Genomic DNA, 21,243 nt, shown 5'->3' on the forward strand with positions numbered 1-21,243 from the left:
AATCAACATCGAAGCAACCACATTACAGAGGAACAGAACATTATATGAATGATTATAACTTGATTTGCAAAAATAAATAAGAAAAACAAAGAAAGAACGGCGTGGAAACACCGGAAATTGCTACAAAATAAGATACATCACTCAATGGATGAAGAGATGCTATAAACCTATAACTACAAATCTATAATGAGATATGGATTTCTTCGTAAAAAATATATTAAGAGGGAAGCAACACAAAAGGGACAAAAATACCACCCTGATTCTGGGTAGTGTTTTATATATCGCTAATTCTGTATGTTGATCAAATGCTCTCCAATACTATTCCGTTGTTCTCCCTGCGCATGAATCATCCATTTGTGACACCACCATTATGCCGCTGCATAGCAGCGACTGGCTCACTACACCTGGAACATCTAAATGATGGAGCAGCAGCACAGCGTGTTCGAAGACAGTAATAACAATATCTGTATTCAGAGAAATTTTGATCCTTCAATGACTATTTCTTTAATTTAAAGCACACACACAGAAAGGATACTCTCACAGATAGAAATTCCAGGTTCCATCAACATAATAGTTGGATTGTATGTCTAGAAATGCACCTGTGCTGACAAGGGAGAGCAACAAAAGGAACGGTTGGAGTAGAACGACAAATGGGGCAAATGTTGTCATCCTGATCTGAACTTGAGGATTTATCCTTCGAAAATGGTCGAAGGAGATTTCTCATAGACGATGAATTAAGAAGAGGAAGAAGCAACAGCAACATTTCCTGCCAGCAGAACAACATATGAACTCCAAGGCGGGAAATGAGGGCAAAAAACAATTGCATATTCCTACAAACTAGAAACATAAATACTCCCTCTGATTTTTTTTATAAGTCACTCTCAGCATTTTCATCGGCACCAAGAAAAGACTTAAAACTTATTAACTCTGTCTCAAAAATAAAGAAGTTCCCAATTACACCCCCATTAAACACCTTCTTGAAAAGATGAGTGAGAAACATAAACCAATAGTATTAAACAAGGGCAATATGGAGAAAATGTAACCAACGTCCCATATGATGCCTTCTTGGAAAAAACAAAAATTTCCGCTCCAAGTGCCTTATAAAAAGGACTGGGGGAGCAATAGAGTATGAGAGTTCAACAGTGAAAACAATCCAAGGTCTAAATCTCATTTCAATCGAAATATAACCATCAGCAAGAGCAAATTTCTCATCACTATAAGCAAACGATGGGCACAATGCAGATCAACTTCAATACAGAAAACACTGAAACAAAAAGCTACTTTCAAAAGTACTGTCAAGTCACCAAGATACTAGATTTGTTGGTGAGGAAATTACCGAGAATTCATTCCAAACTAACTGCCGGTTCATATACTCAAAGCTAACAGCACGATTCATATTTGGGCTCCCATAGACAAGCCTAGCTCGTAAAGCTCTTTCAATGAGATTTCTATATCTGCTTTACATTAGCACAAGCAAAAGGAAGATTAGCATAATAGCGGAGTTTATTATGAGATGCACTCATCCTAGAGAACTCTTAGAAACAGTCAACACTAGAGAAAACCAATCACTCAATTAGAGTAGAAAATAATTGAAAATACATGAATCATAAAAATAGCATTTGATGAACAGAAATACCTTCCGGTATAAAGAAATATCAACAGGTTGCCAAATGAAGCAGCTCTATAAATTCCTTCTATACGTTGTATAAGGATCCATACCCGGCGTGCCAGTGACCTCTAAATAAAATAAAAACCAAATGAGAACTCATTTCCATCCACCTCCATCTGGAGAATAAAAGCATCTGTCAATTTGGGGACCCAAAAAGGTAAGAAATTACCTGATCAGAATCACCCCACCGACGAAAAGCGGAAAAGGATTGAATGCGGGCCCAGATATACTGACCACCAACGGTTGCAATACAATACCAAATCTTCTGAGCAACAGTGAGTCCAGGACCCTCAAGACCGGTTCTGACTGTGGTAGTTACCATGCAAGAAACACTATAATAAGTTTGTACAGGCCATCATACCACTAGAATGAATATACTCTAATGACAATATACATGCAGTGGTTACTGGTCACTGAAAGATCAGAGTAAATTTTCCTCACTTCAGTTATTGGTTATTTTAAAGCAAGGAAAAGCCTCTCCACATGATCATATTTCAACCTTCTATTGGCGCATCATGTGAACATAATCCAGAGGAGAAGAATCACAGATGACATAGAGATTCAAGCTCAATACAAGAAAAACTTCACATCAGTGGCTTGAAAGATACATTTGAATCAACCTTAATTCGTACGTTTCACAAAATGATATTAAGAGCAAATCAGCATCTACACCATTTACAGGACAGTCATTCATAACGCTGGCAATACCAACAATAGCCTTGTGCAACTTACAGAAAACTAAATCTCTCCTTTTTAACTCAAACATATCACATATTCAACTAAATGATATTCAGACCTTCTTACCCTTTTCTCTTGGTTCAATTGCACGCTCATCTCTATACCGCAGATTCATGAGAGCAATTCCTGGAGTTGGCTTATCAACCCAAATTGAGAATCTCCAAATAAGAAACTCAAGGAAAGCATCAAGCTCAGCTTCGTACTGAAATAACATTCCTGGCTAAATCCAAAAACAACGAGAATTTAAAAGATGTTCAGAGAAGGTCCGAGATTACTACGTGGCTAAATCCAAAAACAACGAGAATTTAAAAGATGTTCAGAGAAGGTCCAAGATTACTACGTTAATTAATTTCATAACATATGAAAGCAAGACATTACTTTACCTTCATCAAAGAGAACACTTTAACCAACTGTTCCTTCAACATAGCTGACATTTCAACATCGAGCCTAGCAGCATCAACTTGGTTAACTCTTGATATAGAAATAGGAATTGTTGACTGCAGGAAATTCAACCAAACTAATCAACCGTGTGCGGGTCAGGCCCCAAAAACAAAAACAAAAAAAAAAAAAAACCAACCGTGTGCGGGGACATGAACACGTATTCATCCTACAGTGAAAATTGACAATGCAAGGAAATCATATTACACAGAAAAGTAACAATCAGGCAATATAGCAGGGTCAGGCATGCTTATCATTTTGCACAACAAAAAATTACTGGACTTCATTGATGAAAGATAGACATTACTCCACGGCTCACACGCAACCGATTTTGGTGGAAGGGGAGTGGCACAAGAAACGTCAAAGAAATCGTATATTGCGTTCCAAAAGAGGAAAGGTAATTGGAAAAAAATTACCAATCAACACAGAAGGCACAGTTATGAACATTTTTTTTTTTGGACTCAAGTTATGAACATTAAATAACATGAAAAGCAAGAAGTTGACCGACGAAAAAGAATCAAACCCTAACTCACGAGATAAGTGGAAAATTACGGGACAGAATCCAATTGAGGAAGTGAGACTAAGTTTGGGCGGATTAGAGAGAGGGACCTGATGAGAAAGGGAATGAGATTCCCAACGAGGCAGCAACTTGTGGCAGGTATCAAGCCAAGCATCTTCGGGTGGTGGGAGATTGTTGCTGGTCATTGTGCTTGTTGTGATGATGATGATGATGATGATGAAGAGGCTGGCGATTCTCTGTCCATGAAGTAGATGAGCTTTGAGGGGAATGAAGAGAAAGTGTGTATGAAAGTGAGATTAGGATGCTCTGGTCACCACTGTTCTAGCCAGGCGGTTGAAGCAGAAGGATCGCAAATCAATTTTCCAGTCCGTCCAAGGAAAAAAAAAAAGGGGAAAGAAAAGAACAGATTAAAAAGAAAAAGAAAATTTACCTTACATTTGTAGAAATTATTAAAAACTAATTACTACTACCTCCGGTCCTAATTATAAAACCCTGTTGACTTATTTGAGGAGATTAAGGAAATAAGTTAAGTTAGTTATTTGTAATAAATAAATATTATCATTCCTAAAATATCCTTACTAATTAATTGTATTGGTTAGAACTATCATTATTAGAAGGACTATCTTGGAAAAAAATACATAAATATGAGAGATAAAATGGGTTGGGGTTTTATAATTAGGACCAAACAAAAAGTCAAACGGAGTCTTATATTAAGGACCGGAGGTAGTATATTACAAATACAATCATTTTTCAAAATTAAAATTTATATAAAAAAATTCTTAAACAATTAGCTTACTTAGTTTTTTAATCAAAGCAAAACATGTTTTAATAGTTAGTGAGCTAAAATTCAAATCACGATTAAAAGATACTCATATTTACAAGATAACAGTACTTTAAATTAAATTACTTCGAACAAAATACTTGCACATAGAAAAAAATGAAAACATATTTATTTTATGCAGTAAAAATTAATATAAATGATTTTTTTTCCTGATGATAATACAAAGTTTTATAAAATGTTTAATACAAATTATAATATTTATGACTCATGAATAATATAATTTATTAGAGTTTCAAATGCTATGCGTAAATAATTAATAAAAATTGATTTATTAGTCGTCAGGATGCAAATCATATTTTAAGATGTAATTAATCATATACAAAACGCGGATTCATTAATAATGAACACATTACTTGCTTAAGCTCGGGATTCTTCTTGGACCCCACTTAAATACTTTTTGAATATCCGTTGATTGGTGCTAGGACGTCACAAAATCGGACGGCTCAAAATGCGTCGACAGCAGGACTCGAACCTGCGCAGGCGGAAAACCCAACAGATTTCGAGTCCGTCTCCTTAGCCACCCGGACGTATTGACTGGATAATTTCCCTCTTCTGATTATTTAACTTTTTTCTTTAATTTGTTTTTTTGTTTATCTTAGTTCCGATTCTTAAATTAGTTAACGGATTTGAGTAAATTAAAAAAATTAATTAAGTTAATTATTTGTAATAAATATATATTGTCTTTTTTAAGACATCTTTATTAATCATGTGTCTTGACTATAACTACTATTATTACAAGGATTATCTTAAAAAAAAAAATATGAAAGATAAAATGAATTAAAATTTTATATTTAAGACCAAAATAAAATTCAAATAAACTATTATATTAAGGACCAAAGGTAGCATTATAATTATAATTATATCAAACAAAAAAATTGCAATAAGGTCCTACAAAAGAGAATTAAATACGAAAATGTTCCTTAAAATTGTCAAATTATTCTGAAGTCCTAAAGAAAATATTTCATTTGTTTAATCACCAAATTTTCCTTATCTTTCTTTTTTAAATATGCATTGACAACTGAAAGTGCAGTCATTAATAAGTTAAAGTGTATTCCCTTCGTCTCTTATTATAAGATTCAATGTTTTAAATGGATCTGTCTTTTTCTATAAGATCCTCTTTGAGTTTGTCTAAACATTTAATGCATTATTACCTATTTTATCCCTAATTTAATGCATTTGATACATTCTTTGTCTTCATTTATCTCACTGTTACTTTCTCACATTTACCCATTTATATATGGAGTATATTTGAAAAAATATATATTTGTTAAATATTAATTGTTTTTAACTCATTTTAACTCTTTTTTAAACTACGCAATTTAGTTAAAAAAATCTTATAATAAGAAACAGAGGGGGTAATGATTAACAATTATTCCAAAAGATAGTGACAACTCATGCATTATATTTTTATGATGTACTAAGAAAATATGTTGTTAGTACTTGTCCAATATTAATCATTACATCTTAAATTGTCAATACTGTTCTTTTAGTTATCAATGTATATTTTTTTAAAAAAAGATAAAAATAATTTGATAATTAGAAAAATAAAATGTCTTGTAATGAGGTCTTTTGAAATTTCAAAATAATTTAATGATTTTAAGGAATTTTTTTATATTTAATTCTCTACTTTATTGCAATTTTCTCCTGTACCACCGACCAGGGAGGGAAGGTAAGGCGAGTAGTGGGCTGAATTATACATGCCTTTTGAGGCTACGTGTGATGATACGATCCAAAGGCCCATTTTGAACATCAAAATGGGGTTGTTCTTAGGCGATTTCTCTGGGCTTCTGTGAATTGTTTTAAAGCTTATTTCCAGTATAATATCTGAGAAAGAAGTCTTATGAACTTTTTATTTGATTCAATCTGGAGCTTTATTTTTGTCTTGTACCACTTGAGAAAAGTATGTTTCTTTTTCAAATAAATCTTATTTTATATATTAACCACTGAAAAATGTTAGTTCTGAATAAATTTCAATATTGAAATTATTCTGGTCAGGAAATATTATTCAGATTATTTGGGGAAGAGTCCTTATTTTCTTAGATTATGTGAAAATTTATAAGCTTTTTTATATATATCATGATACATCGCAATTTACAAGCATCACTGTGAAATTTCCGGGTCGACCAAAAAAACACTAATATGTGAGTGTGAATCAGCTACCGCGGTAAAACTTGTTTCAGCGTCATCCTATGATAACTACCTTCAATCCCTAATATAAGAGGTAGATAATTAATTTGGAAATATTAATAAAATTAATTAAGTTAATTATTTATAACAAATATAGGTTGGCTTTCGTAAATTATCTTCTTTAGTGAAAACAACTTATAAATAGAAATATTTAGGAGAAAAATTATAAATTTAAAAGATAAAATTAATTAAGATCTTATATTTAAAATTAAATTTAACCCTTCAACTGGTTCTTATATTAAGGATTAGAATTTTTCTAGTTGAAGCTGCAATTCCAGAAGCTCCTATCTCATTTGTAGCTAATTACAATACGGGATACTGTATATTAGGGGTGTTCAAGACTGGCCCGTCCCGTCGGCCCGTTTTGGTTCCGGTCCCGGTCTTATTGGGAGGGACGGATCCGTCTCGAAATTTTTCGGGACAAGACAAAAAAAGGGACAGGGACGGGACAAGACGACCCCGTCCCCGTCCCGGTCCCGGTCCCTTTTTTTATTTTTTTAATTTTTATCATATTTATATAATATCATTTTTTTCATATTTTTTTAAGATTTGAGACTATTGTATGGAACTGTGGATATATGTATTTAGAGTTTTTATATTTGTTAATGATTTGAGATTATTGATGATTAGAATTTTTAGCAAGTTTTTATTGTGGTAAAAGCTTTTGTTTAGAGTTTTTAATGATTATTATATGTAATATTTTAAGCTTTTGTTTAAGAGTGCCAAACAAATAAAAAAGAAAATAAAAAGATGTTTTTATAAGGTTTAAGTCCAAAAAAAATAATTAAAAAAAATTAGATTTTATTAAAAAAATTTTAAAAATTTAAAAATATTAAAAAATTAAAAGAAAATTTTTTTAAAAAAAGTTCGGGACGTCCCGGTCTCGTCCCGGATCCGTCCCGTCCCGACCAGGACCGGGACTGGCCGGGACACGGGACAGAAAATCTGTCCTGTTACTGTTCATCAGGACGGAATCGGGACGAGCCTGTCCCGTGAACAGCCCTACTGTATATCTTGCTTGGCATTATTACTCCAAACCAAGCATTTTCTCAGGGATATTCTTCTGTACTTCTCTGGTCTTTAATATAAGATCTATTTAATTAATTTGACTAGATTAAGAAAGTTAGGTAAGTTAGTTAATTATAAAAATATGACATATTTTTTCTAAAAACACCGTAATCATCTTTCTTAATATCCTTCCTTCCTTTTATACTTGATTATGGCTGAGGAAGTATCCATAGGGATAATTTAAAAAAAATTGATAAATATAAGAAATAGATTTTATATTTAGGATTAGAATCACCTCAACAATTAAATCCTATATTAAGGACTGGAGGGGTATTAGATTGTGAATGCCACAAATTCTAAATCTGACATGATTACCTTCAAATAATTATCCTTAAATAATGATAATATACATACATACACACATATATATAGATAATGCACTCATCGTCTTTAACTTTTTAGGAGGAGGATAAGAAAAGGGTCTTGTCATTTGTTTTTTTTCCCCCATGCTCAAATTAAATGTCAATTGTTATGATAAGGACTAATCATTTGATTAAGGACTAATAAGTCAATCTTCCCCCAATGGCTGTTCTAGATCAGACCCTTGTCGAGAGCAATTAACTTTATTAACATTTGATTATTGATCTTTTAGAAAGGATAACTATAAGTCTTTATATGTGTTCTAGAATTGTCTTCATTCACATATGATCGTATAATATACACTAAGCAGAATCAATTATGATGGTTATTTTATTACTGACTTACTATTCATTTGTTTTTCAAATTATATAATCCCACCGTCCTAAATATATAGACTGGATAACTAAATTATAAGGGATTTAAAAAACTTATTGAGTTAGTTATTTGCAAAAATATATTTTTTTTTACTAAAAAATATGTGTTGATTTTTCTAAGATATCTTTTTAATTATTTGCAATAAAAATTATATTCATATGAAAACCCTTCTCCAATATATCTAATTAATAGGAATAGTTTGAAGAAAGAAATTATGAGTATAGGAGACAAAATAAATTTATCTAACATTCAGCTTGGCTCTAAATATAAAGGTCCAATCTACTTTAACTTTACCTCTCATATTTATCAATTTTTTTTAAAATAGTTTTTGTAGTAGTTGCACTTGCACATGTTAAATATTCCATCAAATGGTAAATCTAGTTAATACACATAATTAGCAAAAGCATTCTAAGAAAGATAACACAGATTTATTACAAATAACTAACTTAACAAACTTTCTTAATCTACTCAAATTAGTCATCTAATTTTTATATTAAAGATCCGATGTAGTATTTAGGACCAAACCAAATATGTCTGCGAGCTCCTATGTTTAAGATGAGAAAGAGTATAATCCTGAGGAGGCTGACAATTTCTTCTCCTTGTTGAATTTCCTTGGCGGAAAGGTGATGGGAGTGGGTTTGGTTGGTTGGCCTCAAGAAAGTGACTGATTTAGAGTCAAGCATTCTAGAAAGAGCCAAATTCTTTGCACCAAAAACAAATGGCCTTACATATGCACACACACATACCCTCTTAGAAAAAGGGGGAAAATGTGATGTTCAAACACAATGTTAAAATTTTAGGTTGCACTCCCTAATTAAGTATTAATCCTATTTAGTTATAATTTTAAAAAAAAAAATAGTGACAGTGTAGGAGCAGACCCGCTCAATGATTTTGTAGCTTAGTAGCGCAAAAACTTTACTATAAGTAAGAGGTTATTAGTCACAGGTTCAATTTTGTTTGTAACTTGAGATCCTCTAATTCCAAAAAGAAGAAGGGAAGAAGAAAACGACCACTCGGTCAAGTGGGCGTCTTTGAATGTGATGCAGCAAGAAAATGTGCTTTCATCAAAGTTCATCTCTGGGGAAAAAAGGAGCCGAGCAGCTGCATAATTTACCCCATCAATCTGCAGCTCTCTCTCTCAGATGTGTGGCATTATTATCGATCAGGCTGTGCTTCGTCTGATGAACAGTGCATTATGAATTAGCAGTCACAGTCTCACAGACTTTTATTCAGTCTCATTTAATGGAATCACAGCATCCCCCCTTCTTCATAATCTCACCTTCATGCAAGTCTACCTACTCTTTTCTTTTATGTCAAAACCATATGCAAAGGTAAGTCCAAACTACAAATTCTCAAAAAATTTATATATTTTTATCTTTTCAATTTAAATTAAAATAGGCTTAAATATTCTAAGAGAAAATAGGGATAAATTTCTCATTCAGAAATTAATTAGCAAATCATCTCTAAACAATTTGTACAACTTAACTTTCCTTATATGCAATCCATCTTTCCTTACGTCACATCTTCTCTTTATGTAACTAAACTGTCTCTGTGTGCAAGTTATATTCCTTAAATGCAAATTAGTTTCTTATATTCAAATAATGTTTTTGCATGTCATCTTTCATTATTTGCAACTCAGCTTCTTCTTTTTTTATGTATAATTCATCTTCTTTTGTGCAACCCATCATCTTAGAAATGATTTGCCAATTAAATTTTTCAATTGGTATTTATCTCCAATTTTTCCATATTGAAACGGTCTAGTGTTTACATGGTAGGCTTTTCCTCTGAAACAGTAGAGCAGCCAAATGAACTTTTTGATTCACCCGTGTTACGCTTGGACGGCCTAGACGCTCTATTAAATGATTCACTTTTGAATTTTCACCGTACCGGAAAAAATGTTTGATTGGAAGTTTGCTTCCTATAGTACGTTTTTCATCTTATTTTTCTCTGCCCTTCCTATTTGGGAAAAACACTGTCAGTGCACTATGCAGTCCAATACCTGGCAAAAATAATTATGCACTGTCTAATAACTGAGCCGTACTGGTTTGGTCCTAACCTGCGAATTGGTGAGAAGACTGGCCTAAGTCCTAATCAGGCTTGCTTAAGATAACTGATGGTCTTACTAAAAAAAAAAAAAAAAGGAGTTACTATTACTATTGGTCCTTAGGATTGTTTCTATTCTTTTTCTACCATATTTAGAGAATTCACCGCAGTTTATTTTTGGTTTTTTTTACTTTCAAACTATTAGTTTTGGCCCTTATAATTTTATAAGTGCCCGGTCTAAATTTAAGTATAAAGACCAAAATCAAAATTCATTAAAAATATATGGACTATTCGTTAAGCTCGGACCAAATAATTATGAAACCATAAGAACTAAAACTAACAACTTGAAACTGTAGAGAGCAGAAAAAATTGATTAAACTATAAGGATAGTAGTATTAACCCCTAAAAATGATGTTTTAGGATTTGTTTGGATTGACTTATAAGTGGCTTTTTAAACGTGATTTATAAAACATGAGGTAAATATGTAAAAAGAGTTTTGGTTCGGCATACGTAAACTTACTTAAAAGTCAGCTTTGAAAGGAACTCCAAACAAATTCTAAAGTTATCCATATGTTAGAGCCAAAACTGGTGGGTTTCTGCGTGAGGATGGATAATGACAGAAATGAATCAAGTCGTTTTCTTGTTTGGTTGGTGCATGTGATGATGCTAATGGGGTATTTGGATGGAAACCAAATCAATATTTCAAAAGTGTTTTTACGGTTTACGAAGTAAATATGTGGAGAAGTTTGTCTCGTTTTGTAAAAAAGTGCTTCTCTGAGGATTGCCAAACACCCTCTAAGCCAAATCATAATCTAACAACGTTAATCAGTGGCCAAATCAAACAAAAATAAGCACGTGATTATAAATATGAATTGAATTCAATTAGACTAGCTTTGACCAAAGTGATGATCAAATTAAAAGCTGTGATCAAACATGATTTTCATATGCTTCAACTTTATTTTGTAAGCTTTCGGATATTCATAATCACGCGTAATACGCAAATAAAGCAAGTTTATCATCAGACGCACACCCACAAAACAAAATTTTATGCTGTTTTTCATTTAATTTTCATCAGCCAAAGATAACACACACACGCACACAAATTATGTGTGTGTTAATTAACAGGCAACATGTTCGTGATTTTTACTGTTGTTACTAGGATCTGAATCTAACATGTTAACTCTATCTTTTTATGGAAGATATTTAAATTGTCGAAACATGTCTCAAAATTTAAAAATATTATTATTGTAGAATAGATTTAGTAAATTAATCTATATAAACCATACTTGTTATGCCATAGAAAAGATAAATATAAAAAGTTTTGCTTAAAAATATATTATTATTATTATTATTATAGCCGTTCTCTTATATTTGTATTTGAAAAATATATAGTCTATAAAGATAAAAAGTTGCATGATTCAAACATCTTTTCCAAATTAAATAGGGCAAAAATAGATCCTATAATAAAATGATATAAGAGAATACTAATGAACAAAATATGGTTGAATCCCAAAAGATTGAATGGTTGCTTTGATATATATGTTGTAATAAGAGAATTAATAAGCATACTTTATATGAACTGAAGATATTTAGTGGAAAGGCGATCGAGTTCATGATCAGCGCTCGAGGTGGAAGAAATACCACATCGAGTCCTAATTATAAGAGCTAATTGACTAATTTAAAAAGATTAAGGAAAGAAGTTAAGTTAGTTATTTGTAATAAATAGGTGGTGTCTTTCTTAAAATATTCTTATTAATCAAGTGTATTAGCTAGAACTATCATTGTTAGAAGGACTATCTTGAAAAAAAAAAATATAAATATGAGAGATAAAATGGATTGGGGTCTTATATTTAAGATCAAAATAAAAATAAATAAGGTCTTATATTAAGGACATGAGGTAGTATTATATTTTCTTTATTGAAAAAGAAAGAAAGATCCACAAATGTGAGGCGTATTTGGGGCTTTGTGAGCTATATAAAGATAAGCTTTGCTTTATCTCTCTTATTGTTTGGTTGAATTAAATTACGAAATGCTTTATAAATGAAAAAGAATGTTATGAAAAAAATCAGAAAAGAAAAGGTAGGGATAGTGAGGAACAAGAAGAATCCTCCTTTGTCACTGTTCCAATTGAATTGTGCCTATCACTGTAGTAATGGTGCTGAGCAATTGGTTCCCACAGACACCGGGTATTCTTTATTGATAGCAAAAAGTAAATTTTTAATATATATATATAAAGGGTAAAAAAGCAAAATTGTTTCAATTAAATTTGTTTCATATGCAAAGAATCATTGGATGGTTAACTATATATCTATCCATGGATTTGATTATCAGAAGAGTACAATAATATCATGTGATTTAGATAATCGATCTTATTTTGTGGGATAAAACTTATTGTTGTTGACAGTAAGAAATATATGATTTTGGATGAGAATCAAATTACCAATATTTAGTTAAATATTAATATTTATATAACTATTGGTGTTACTAATTTTTTTTCCTAGTGTATATATATACTATTTCAGACTCCTACTGGATATATATTGATGAAATTTTGGCTATTACTAAATCAATATTTAGTTAGTTATATGTATTACAAGAGAGAATAAATCAATGAAGTGGAATTGTCAAGAATTGAATCCCATGATGATTGACAAACCGGTGAAGATTCGAAATAATACCATTATTATATTTCTGCATGAGAATCCTCCAAAGCTTCATACATAAGAGATCGATGAGCATAATTTTTTTTATATAGTCAGACAAGGAAAGCATATGTCCACCAATCTTTTGAATTCCCACATTTTTTAAGTTTATTTTAACTTCCTTAATCCTTGATTCACTAATACTATCCCTGGTCCTTATTATAAGGTCTTATTTACAGATTATAAATGAGGTTTTATAATTATGACAGGAAGTATTATAAACGATTAGCTGAAAGAAGTTACTGTCATCGTAACCTAGCTCTCTTAGTATGGCTAGAATTCACATTCAAGAAATGATTACACGGGAAGCTATACTTGTGATTCTTGTTTAATTTTAAATATCACATGTTACCCCTCCCTCTCTTGCAATTGCCACTCTAGTCGTGAAGGGAGAAGAAATATTTTGATAATAATTATAAGACATGTCATTTATTATTTATTATTAGTTTTTCCCTTTTCACCTATCATTAAATGTTGGTACATGTTACTTAATTTTTAAAATATGTATATTTAATAGGAATAAAATTGAAAAGTTGTGAAACTTTTAAACAGAATTATTAATGAGTATTAGGGTTTTTCTTATTTTGGTGAAATGTGCTGGAAGTAAATTATAATTATAAATATGATTAGAGTGGAAACTTATTACTCCTCTAATACTTAATATAAGACTCATTTAACAAATTTGATTAGATTAAGAAAGTTAGAGTAATTTAGTTAATTATAATAAATATGATATGTTTTTTAAAACACTATAATTATCTTTCTCAATACCCTTCCTTCTCTCTCTCCCCTAATTGATTATGATTTACGGAGTATAATGAAAGGTAATTAAAAAAATTATAAATATAAGAAATGTGTCTTATATTTAGGGTAATATTAACTTAACAATTAGATCTATATTAAAAATCAAATGAGTAGTTGCTATAAGTAATTTAATCCTTACCTGACAAAATGAATTGACCAAGTAATAAGACGTGATGAAATCTTGGTGGTTGAATTTTATTGCCAGCTGAGATTATAATGAGATTATTAATTAATAAATTAATAATCTTTGGATTAAAATAATGAATGGCATGATATGATCAGACCCATTTTATGTCCCATTCTGAAGCTCAAGAGGTGAAGATCCGCTTAGAAAATTATGCAGCCAGTCAATGTTGAGAGCTGTATATGGTTCAATGCATTCTGAACTAGTGGTTGAAATTTGGATTAATTATTAATATTAATTAACTGTATAAATCTGATTCTATAAGTGAAACATGAAGTATCATTTTGTCATTAAGCTTCGCTTCATAATCATTCTTATGGAAATTGATATGTTGTTGGTTAATTTAATTACAACCACGTTTCAACACCTCCAAAGAATCTTTGACATACAGTCAATGATTTCAATGATTTTATTCTGACTTGATCATCTTTGACTGTTTTATTTCCTGTGGAATTCAATACTTGTAATTCCCTCATCTATATGAAGAAGATGTACCTTTGATTCAATCCAAGAAATAATAATTTAATTAGTTAAATACAGTTAAAATTTCGTATAACCTAAATTGTTTATTAATTGATAATTTTCTTAACCCTAATGCATTTATTTAAAGATAATTATTTTCGAAACAAAAAATATGTGTCCCTCTTATACCTTAATGTTTGAACTAGGGAGATTATGATGCTCCTAGTCCTATTTGTAAAATACAGAGAAGATTTATTTTTTTTTTTCAATTTATTGATTATATGTATAGTTTTATCCTTCAGTTATTATTATATAAACTTTATTCTCATAGTACATACTAAATAAAAATAAAGTTAAAAATTTATTAAATTTTAAAACAGAATTAATAAGATTTAAGTTTTTTTTAATTCAAGTCGAAATATTAAATATGACCTGTAAATAAATTCAAAAGAGTACACGCTGGTTTGAGTTCAGCTTTACATATACTAAAATTGCTGTTAAATTTGAGTTTAATAGAATTGTTCTATTAAATTTATCGTTGTTTTAAATTCGCCTTTGCATTTGTTGGTTAATAGAAAATTTTAGATATTTGTATATTTAATAAATTATTTAAATTTCTCTACTGACTATATGTATGCATGTACGTATTTGTAAAATTATGTACTATTTTGATACCACATTACTACTTGTGGAAATCTTTTGACAATTTCAATTTAATTATAACTATAATACCCCTTTTGCCATTATCCATCCCATTTCTTATTGTTTTAACAAAATTGCTGATATTAATCGCACACAGTCAATCCATTAACTAATGGGTGTTCTCACATTAAAGCCATTGCAAAATTTGACTTGATACCTGTCTAATTTTATTTTTATTAAACTTTTGTCTAGTGTATCACTCTTATCCTTATTATAAATTACCTACAAGAAAAAAGTTTGATTTCAAAAATAGATGTTATATTTAGAACTTGAAGTAGTATAAATCGCTTGTAGAATTATTAATGATCATTTTAATTTTATTCCTATTTAATTTTCATTGGAAAAAGATGAAAATAATTTATAAATATAGAGAGAGAAAAATTAATAAAAACACATTTAAAAAATTGTATCAATTTAATACAGTAGATTACTTGGTATATGGAGAATGTACGCGCGAGAAATATTTTTAAAAACAAATTGATGATGATGATTCATTCAACTCTTTTTTTTTTTCGGTTGGCAATTTTTTTTTTTTCATTTAACTAATCCAACCCAACTCAAGTCAATCAGGTTATATTTATATATAAACCTTATTGAAGCATGAGAATAAATGTTGTAGAAATAAATGGATATTAAGAGCTTTATTGGGTACAATCCTTATCTGGAAGCTGTTAAAGATTGGGTAAGAAATTAAAGAGCACAAGAGCCAAATAACAAGTTCTCTGTGTGGATCATATCCATTATATGATGGGTCCCTGTTTGGTTGTAGCAATTGAAAGTGCCAGCTAATAGCTGTGAAACGCGTGCCACGTTTCTGGGACACCATGTCCCTGTATCCAAACACTCTCTCAATTATCCTCATTATTAAATTATTAACCTCACGTCCCCTCATCATAAGCCATCATTCCAGCCTCATACTAGTCCCTCATTTCCATGCTATTAACTATTATTATTATTATTATTATTAATCACTATTAATTAATTTGTCTTGCTTGCCCCCACCATGCCCCTATTTACTTTGTGTGTTTCTTATTTTTGATTTTGATATATCCCCAGTCAAATACAGAAGTAGAAGCAATTTTCCTTAATTTTGATATCGTTATACTCTTAATTCTTAATGCAAGATCTATTTAACTAATTTGATTAGATTAAGAAAGTTAGGTAAATTAGTTAATTATAAGAAATATGACATGTTTTTTCTAAAATACCATGATTATCTTTATTAATATTTTCCTTCTCATTTTTACTTAACTATAGTTGATGGAATATTCATAGAAATGATTTAGGAAAATTTGATAAGTATGATATTAGATCTTATATTTAAGATCAAAATTAATTCAATAATTAAGTCCTATATTAAAGACCGAAGGGGTACTAGGCTTTAATTTGAAAGGTATTAATGAGTAATTCCAAAATTTTCAAATAAAAGCAGTAAAATATCTCAACATGTATATATAAATCTTCATGGTTTATTTTTTTAAAATAATATGTTGCAAGTTTACATTGCGGTTTTTGCTAAGGGTACGTTTTTTAAAAACAAAAACAAAAACGTCTTGTGTGTATCGTGATTTTTAAAGAATTAATGCTAATTGTACAAAATAGCTTGGTTCGACTCGACTAACACTCCCGATGTGGTATTAGAGCCTTGATTGTGAGGGAGGGTGAAGAACGGTGGGATGATAAGTCCCACATTGCTCGGGTTTAATAATTCCCAAGAAGTAAGTGCAGAACATACTCAAAAAACTCATGATTCACCCTCCCCCACAACCAAGACTTTGATACCACATCGGGCCCTTGGGTCCAACCCAAAAGCTAGGTCATGAGTAGGAAGTACTTAAAAAATATTTAAACCCTATGAACGTCAGAACCTCAAGTGATGTGGGACTTATCATCAACTTCTAGTTAATTATATCATTATGATAAACCTAAGAACCAAAGTTTTGATAAATAAGTAACTGGACGGCCAAAAAGAAAGATAAGCAAGTAACTGATTTGCTTTTGATGTGCTAATATTGCATACTAATTAATTGGCATGCTATTGTCTGGTTTAAAATAAAAAATCACATATAACATTTATATTTTTATTGTTAAATTATTTAATCGAAATATGATAACCGAATGGTTTACAATAAGTCAATAATATTTTTAACAATTTATGTAATTATTTAGTTAAACTATAAATTCTTCTTTTTTTTTCTAAATAAAAGAGTTAACATGTCCTTCAATCATATTCATATTAACTAGACCCACCTTCATTAGCCATAAAATAATCGTTTTATTTTTGAAGAACTATATACATAGTGATTATATTTTGAGGAAAGACTTGTTGGTAAAAATCAATTTAGAAATAAAAGAGATTTCCTATTAAATTAATTATCACAATAATTTCAATCATCAATATAGTTATTTAAAATAAAATTTAAAATTATTATCATATTCAAGCACAAAAGTTCTAACACATTATTATAATATTTATAAGTTGTGAATAATATAGTTTATTTTTTAGAATTTATAAAATATATAATTGTACATGACCCCCCTAATTTATTCAAAAATTAAAGTCATTGATGCTAGCGGCCTAATATCTTCTTACTCCTCCTCCTTGGGGGGGGGGGGGGACATAAATAAATAGAAGAATGTTGAGTGGAGGTGGGGTTTTAAAGTTCAACAATGCAATTATTTATAGCATATTGATGAAGCACTTTTTTAAGGAATTAAAGGTGAAGCAACCCCTTAAAATAAATATATAAATAAAAAATGACAAGTGAAAGAAAGAAAAAGAAGAAATACAACTATAATGTTCACCTACCAACAATACAAATCAAACATGCATATAAGCAGGTGGGGTACAATAAGATCCATTGCATTTGAACCAACTCTTCTATATGTATTTTATTTATTCTTTTTTTTATAAAAAAATATAGAAACATATCTTTAAATGATTTGGTGAGGTTAATTAATAATAGTACTATATATAGTTAATAACCATAAATATGTTGTGGGAATTAACTAACATATGGTAGATTGCTTGTGACAGCCTGATTTCTAAGGCTTCGTTCTAAGTTTCTATATATTGTGTTTGTGCCTTTACAGTAACTTTGAAACATTTCCCAGTTTTAGACATTGATTTTGCTACTTGTTACTTGTCAAATAGCATATTCTCATAACATTTATACATGAACAACTACAATAGTTATGAATAGTATAAATTCTATATTTGGCATTTGGCAAGACAATTTCTCAAAATTTATAAAATACATATGACCTACAATAATTATTTATACAAATTGCAGGTTTGTTTTTTTAACTCAGTTTCATGTTTCTGTCCATTACAATTAATTAACCTTTTTGCGCATTACAAAAATAAGTTATAGAGTCTATTCTATACCTCGCAAATAAGGCAAAGTATTATAACTTTTTTATTTTGCATTAATATTAATACTGAAATAAAATTCTACCTTCCATCATAAATACACCAGCTGAACAAGGGGTTTAATTTATTTTTAAATATAAGATCTCAATTTATTTTATCTTTCAAATTTATAATTTTTCTCAAAATATGCCTACTGATTACATATAATAAGATAATTTTTATCAAGAGTAGTTACAATGCGTATGGTTAAAAATGCTATTTTAGAAAAATTAATACACTTTGTTATGAATAATTAATTTAACTAATTTTTTTTAATATTCATAAATTAATTATTTAACTTTTATAATATCAAGATTGAACGAATGGAGTAATATTTATCATATTTTATGAAATATAATATTAAATCAAAAAAATCGAAGCCACACAAGAGTATAAATAAGAATTTTTTTATCATGACTAATTTATCAATGTATCATATAAATAAAATTATTTTTTTATATTGTTTTTAAAACCAAAGCACGGTAATATTCATCAAGACTTTAGCTTATTTTATATGAATTGAATGACTAGTTCTTATATTTAAATTGTTCCCAATATACTCTAAAATTCATCAATGCTTTTAATCAAAGTGGCATCTTTTTTTTTAAATATATCATAATAAAAAAATTTGATTACTGCTTTTTAAACTTTACGGGACAAAGACTTTTTTTAATTGAATATCATGAAACAATATTTTTAAAAGAAAAAAAAAAGGTAGAAGACGGAAAGAGGACGTAGTGGGGAGGTTAACGTAGGAGATCAATGAAGCAATGATGAGGTGTTTACCGTTTACCTGCGTCAACGGCAACGACAGAACGCCGTTTTGTCCCCTAACGACCGCATAGAGGGACGTGGACGAATCCTTACCGTTAAGATAGCCTACGGTGTCTGCGCACGCCTTCCCACTGTTAGATTACACCATCATTACCCTCAGATACGCGCGTGGCTAAAGTCATGCTACAATATAATGGAGCCGAGCCATCATCATTTTTTCACTTTCTCTAATTTATTTATTTTTAACTTTCTACTTTTCTTTTCTTTTTTTCCCTTTATTCTCTTAATTCTTAGAAATACATTTCTATATTTACAACTTATTCATCATAAATTTTCTGTTTCACGTTAAATGATAATAATATAGTAACAATTTTTAGTTGTCACTTTGACTAAAGCATTTATATATTTATTTTTATAAATTATTATGTCATCATCTCGTAATATATAAAACGAGAATTTTTTTTAAACTAGTAAATAACATTTTTCTTTTTTTTTTTTAAAAAAAGTAGAATCCTGTGCGATAAAACCCACAAGTCAAGTGGCTGAATCATGCCTCTCCTATTTATACCTTTTTGTCTCTGAATTATTAACTATTATTTCCACTATAAAATGGGTCTTATATAGGATCGAACAAGTAATATTTATGTTAAATATCCAAAATTTATTTTGATAAATAAATTGATTTTTTAAATTAGAGAAAAAGATCCTAATAACTAAGTTACAAGTAAAATTGAACTCACAATCTCCTATTTATCAAAAACATCGCTGTCATCAGATTACAAAGACAAGAGCTAAATTTGAATTTTTAACGTCCAAAACAATTCTAAATAGTGAACGTTAGTAAGATTGAAATTTACACAACAAGCACACATCTATATATATATATAATATAATAATTTATTAAAAAAACAAAATATTATTTATGAACTATAAATAGCAAGACTCACATGTAAAGCACTAATCTAATTACTCATCCAATCTTTAATATAAGACCCATTTAACTACTTTGATTAGATTAAGGAAGTTAGGTAAGTTAGTTAATTATAAAAAATATGACATATTTTCCTAAAACACCATAATCATCTTTCTTAATACCCCCTCCTTCTTTTACTTGATTATGGTTGAGGGAGTATCTATAGGAGTAATTTAGAGAAAATTGATAAATATGAGAAATGGATCTTATATTTATGACAAAAAAACTCAAGAATTGGGTCTTATATTAAAGATTGGAGGAGTATTTCATATGAATTTCACTGATATTTTTGAAAAAAAAGCTGTGACAAAGGGAGATTTTAGGATATGGAAGAGGAAGCAAGAAAGAAGGGATTCAATGAATGAGAAGGGATTGTTCAATCCCTTTCACGTATATATTATATATAATATATATAACCCCAAAGTGGATTCCATTTCTATATTCTCATGCAAGGGTCATTGTCTAACGTACGCCGTGTGGTCCGGCGCATTTTAGGCGGCCGGTATTAAAGTATCGAACATGTAGTAGTATATTGTTAAAGTGGAAACACTGCGTAAAAGGTTGCCGGGGAATACTCTGCCTGCTGTCGGTGCTCCCTGTCCCGTATTCCTTTCATCTATCGAATACTTTCTTTACATTTATATAAAAATCTATTCTTTTTTTTCTTGATATTATGAGTATCATATATTTTCGACTTTTCATTATTTATATAATCTTTGTATTCATTATTTATATAATCTTTGTATTATATATGCCTTTCATTCTTAAATCGTGGGCTTGTCCCTAACTAACACTAAAGAAAATGAGAAAAAAAGCTTCTTCTTCTTTTTAATACCAACCTGAATTAATTATGATCATATCTTAAATTGTTCTACATGTATTATGTGTGGGGGAAAATTGCTTTTTTCTTTTTTTCTTTCTTTTTTTTGGTTGAAAAGGGAAAAGTTAAGTTAACCATAGAAAGGCCCAGGAAGGTTCTTTTCTGCATCAA

At 30.0% G+C, this 21,243-nt stretch overlaps 1 protein-coding gene across 2 annotated transcripts; it reads right to left on the minus strand.

The window, feature by feature from the left end:
• Nucleotides 1–249: 249 nt before the first annotated feature.
• Nucleotides 250–3,712, minus strand: LOC114745047 (peroxisome biogenesis protein 2-like). 2 transcript variants are annotated; one of them, XM_028933195.1, is made up of 8 exons: nt 3,455–3,712; nt 2,791–2,904; nt 2,474–2,627; nt 1,839–1,975; nt 1,637–1,737; nt 1,337–1,454; nt 600–766; nt 250–464 (listed from the first exon to the last, which is right to left on the minus strand). In XM_028933195.1, exons 1-8 carry the CDS (start codon nt 3,548–3,550, stop codon nt 347–349), a joined length of 1,005 nt encoding a protein of 334 aa, XP_028789028.1. In that variant the 5' UTR covers nt 3,551–3,712; the 3' UTR covers nt 250–346. The 2 variants fall into 2 exon arrangements, with proteins under 2 accessions (XP_028789028.1, XP_028789033.1); XM_028933200.1 differs by lacking the exon at nt 3,455–3,712 and adding an exon at nt 3,153–3,243.
• Between the last annotated feature and the right edge of the window lie 17,531 nt (nt 3,713–21,243).

The sequence above is a fragment of the Neltuma alba genome, unplaced genomic scaffold (assembly GCF_004799145.2).
Source record: "Neltuma alba isolate B1F8T4 unplaced genomic scaffold, ASM479914v2 tig00000769_pilon, whole genome shotgun sequence".
Classification (NCBI taxonomy): domain Eukaryota; kingdom Viridiplantae; phylum Streptophyta; class Magnoliopsida; order Fabales; family Fabaceae; genus Neltuma; species Neltuma alba.

Coding starts and splice junctions, on each gene's coding strand:
- LOC114745047 (XM_028933195.1), bottom strand. CDS start 3,550: ATGACCAGCAACAATCTCCCACCACCCGAAGATGCTTGGCTTGATACC. Junction 2,905..3,454: donor CTCATTCCCTTTCTCATCAG/GTCCCTCTCTCT, acceptor AATTTCCTGCAG/TCAACAATTCCTATTTCTAT. Junction 1,976..2,473: donor AATTGAACCAAGAGAAAAGG/GTAAGAAGGTCT, acceptor TAACTACCACAG/TCAGAACCGGTCTTGAGGGT.